At 43.5% G+C, this 2,438-nt stretch overlaps 1 protein-coding gene across 1 annotated transcript; it reads left to right on the top strand.

Moving 5' to 3' along the window:
• Positions 1-228: 228 nt before the first annotated feature.
• On the top strand, positions 229-2,250 carry ddx31 (DEAD (Asp-Glu-Ala-Asp) box polypeptide 31; the record flags this gene model as incomplete). The annotated part of the gene is made up of 6 exons (XM_042516365.1): positions 229-458; positions 664-816; positions 902-961; positions 1,049-1,099; positions 1,763-1,902; positions 2,075-2,250. Coding segments are annotated over 6 exons (755 nt in total), but the record flags the coding sequence as incomplete, so codon positions are not given.
• Between the last annotated feature and the right edge of the window lie 188 nt (positions 2,251-2,438).

The following is a 2,438-nucleotide window of genomic DNA, read 5'->3' as shown; positions in this document are numbered from 1 at the left end:
TGACTCGCTCTCTGACTTTCACTAGTATGTAAATATTAAAATATTTTAAAATAAAGTATGAATAATGTGCTGAATATGAAAGTGTGTATAAATAAAATGTGAAGAAATACCCTTATAGACAATTAGCATGAATACGCAAAAATTAAAGTTATAGTATGTTTAATATGCTGAGTGTGTAAAATATAAAAATATAAAAAACCTAATAACTGAATAAAGGCTGTGTTCCAGGTGTGACTCGGTTAGCAGACGTTTGTCTCAACGACCCCGTCAGCATCCACGTGTCTGGCCCCGCCTCCTCCGACCTCACTGCCTCCAGCTCCGCCCTGACCTCTGACCCTGCTACAGCCAGCCAATCAGAGAGCTTCGCTGTGCCGGAGGCTCTGCAGCAGTTTGTGGTGGTGGTTCCCAGTAAGATCCGACTGGTCTGTCTGGCTGCCTTCATCCTCGGCAAATGCAAGGTGAGCCAATCAAACACAAGGAGAGCCAATCAAACACAAGAAGAGCCAATCAAACACAAGGAGAGCCAATCAAACACAAGCAGACGCTTGTTTTTATTCACCGGCTCAGGAGCTTTACAGCTGCAGTGATCTGATTGGTCGACAGCAGATCATCAGTAAATGGTCACCATGACGACACACTGTTGTTGTTGTTGTTGTTGTTTAGTTTTCTCAGAACAACAAGCTGATCGTGTTCGTGTCGAGCTGCGAGGCCGTCGAATTCCTCCACTCACTCTTCACCTCCGTCCTCTGCGGCTCCTCCACCAATCAGAAGCCTCGGCTCAGCTTCCTGCGTCTCCACGGCAACATGAAGCAGGAGGTACGACCGCCGTCCGTCCCACAATTTCCTGCTCCTCTGAGTGTTTCCAGCTGCTCAGTGTGTGTGTGTTTGTTTTGTCCACCAGGAGCGCTCGGAGGTCTTCCAGCAGCTGTCGGTGTCTCAGAGCGGCGTCCTGCTGTGCACGGTCCGTCCTCCTCGCCGTCTGCCGCTTGCCACGTCACACTCTGGGTTTATTTTTCTGTTATCGTAAACAAAGGTGTGTGTGTTTCAGGACGTAGCCGCCAGAGGTCTGGACCTGCCTCAGGTCACCTGGATCGTTCAGGTAATTATTAACCCTTCGTGTGAAGTCTAAATCCAGCAGCTGGTCTCTGCAGTCAGCAACACGGGATTTTAAAGTTTTTAGTTTCAACACGTCAGTGTCCTCACTGAGAAAAAAGAAATGAAAAAAATCTTTGCATGTTTGATTTTCTTGGAGTTATACATGTTTTTTCTCTTTTTTAATTTTATTTATATTTAATATAAATGAGTTTTATAATTTTTAAAACTCGTCCTCTGTTCTGACCCCGCTCTGTTGTGGTGCTGAAATGTGTTTACGTGGACGTCATCTTATTAGCAGCACTGATGTTATTTCCAGAACATTTACCTTTAACGTTTAAAAATGGTGAAAAAATAAAAATGTTATTATATTATAAATGTGTTTTCTTAGCATCACGGCTTCACCATGAAAGAACAATTCAGCCGTTTGGTAAAATATGACTTCAGAAAATAAATATAAACAAATTCAGTTTGACAAAAATCCTACATGAGACACAAAATAAATACAATTTTAAAAGTAACAACAAATAAGAAATATATTTTTAATTATAAACTAAAATAAATAAAATGTATGATGATCATTTTTTTAAAAAGTAGCAGGATTGTCTGTGGGTGTGGTTTGTAAAGACGCACAAGAACCGTGTGTGTGTGTGTGTGTGCGTGTTGACAGTACACTCCTCCGACGATGGCGGCAGAGTACGTCCATCGTGTGGGTCGCACGGCTCGTATCGGTGGAAGAGGAAGCAGCCTCCTCTTCCTCACCCCTGCTGAGACCGCCTTCATCACTGAGCTGGCCAATCACAACATCAGGTCTGTTCACTGACAGCCGATCACAACATCAGGGCTGTTCACTGACAGCCGATCACAACATCAGGTTGTGATTGGCTATATATACTGGTGACACTGGTGTTACTGGTGGTACTGGTGACACTGGTCCAATATTTGTGGTTCTGACTGGGGGGCGGGTCTTGTTGTGTTTCAGCCTATCAGAGATGAAGCTGCAGGACATCCTATCCAATCTGATGATGGACGACACCTACAAGGGGCGGGGCAAATACTACAGCGAGGTGAGACGCCGGCGTCCTCTCAGACTGGACGGCTGAATAAAAAAACAATAATAAACTTTATTTATACAGCAGCTTTATACAAGAGCTGCAGCACAGAGCGCTTTCAAATCGAAGCCGAGCAGAGAGGCAGAAAAGGAGAATTAAAAACTGCTTAAAACAAAACTCAAGTGCTTAAATCATAAAATCAGCCAAGAAAAACTTTTTAAAGTGTGCGGCAGTCTGACGCGTCCAAAGAAGTCAAGTCAAGTCAGTTTTATTTATATAGCCCATTATCACAAA

Source organism: Plectropomus leopardus, unplaced genomic scaffold (assembly GCF_008729295.1).
Source record: "Plectropomus leopardus isolate mb unplaced genomic scaffold, YSFRI_Pleo_2.0 unplaced_scaffold23762, whole genome shotgun sequence".
Taxonomy (NCBI): Eukaryota; Metazoa; Chordata; class Actinopteri; order Perciformes; family Serranidae; genus Plectropomus; species Plectropomus leopardus.
The sequence above is the reverse complement of the archived record's forward strand: the minus strand, read 5'-3'. Positions and strand labels throughout refer to the sequence as shown.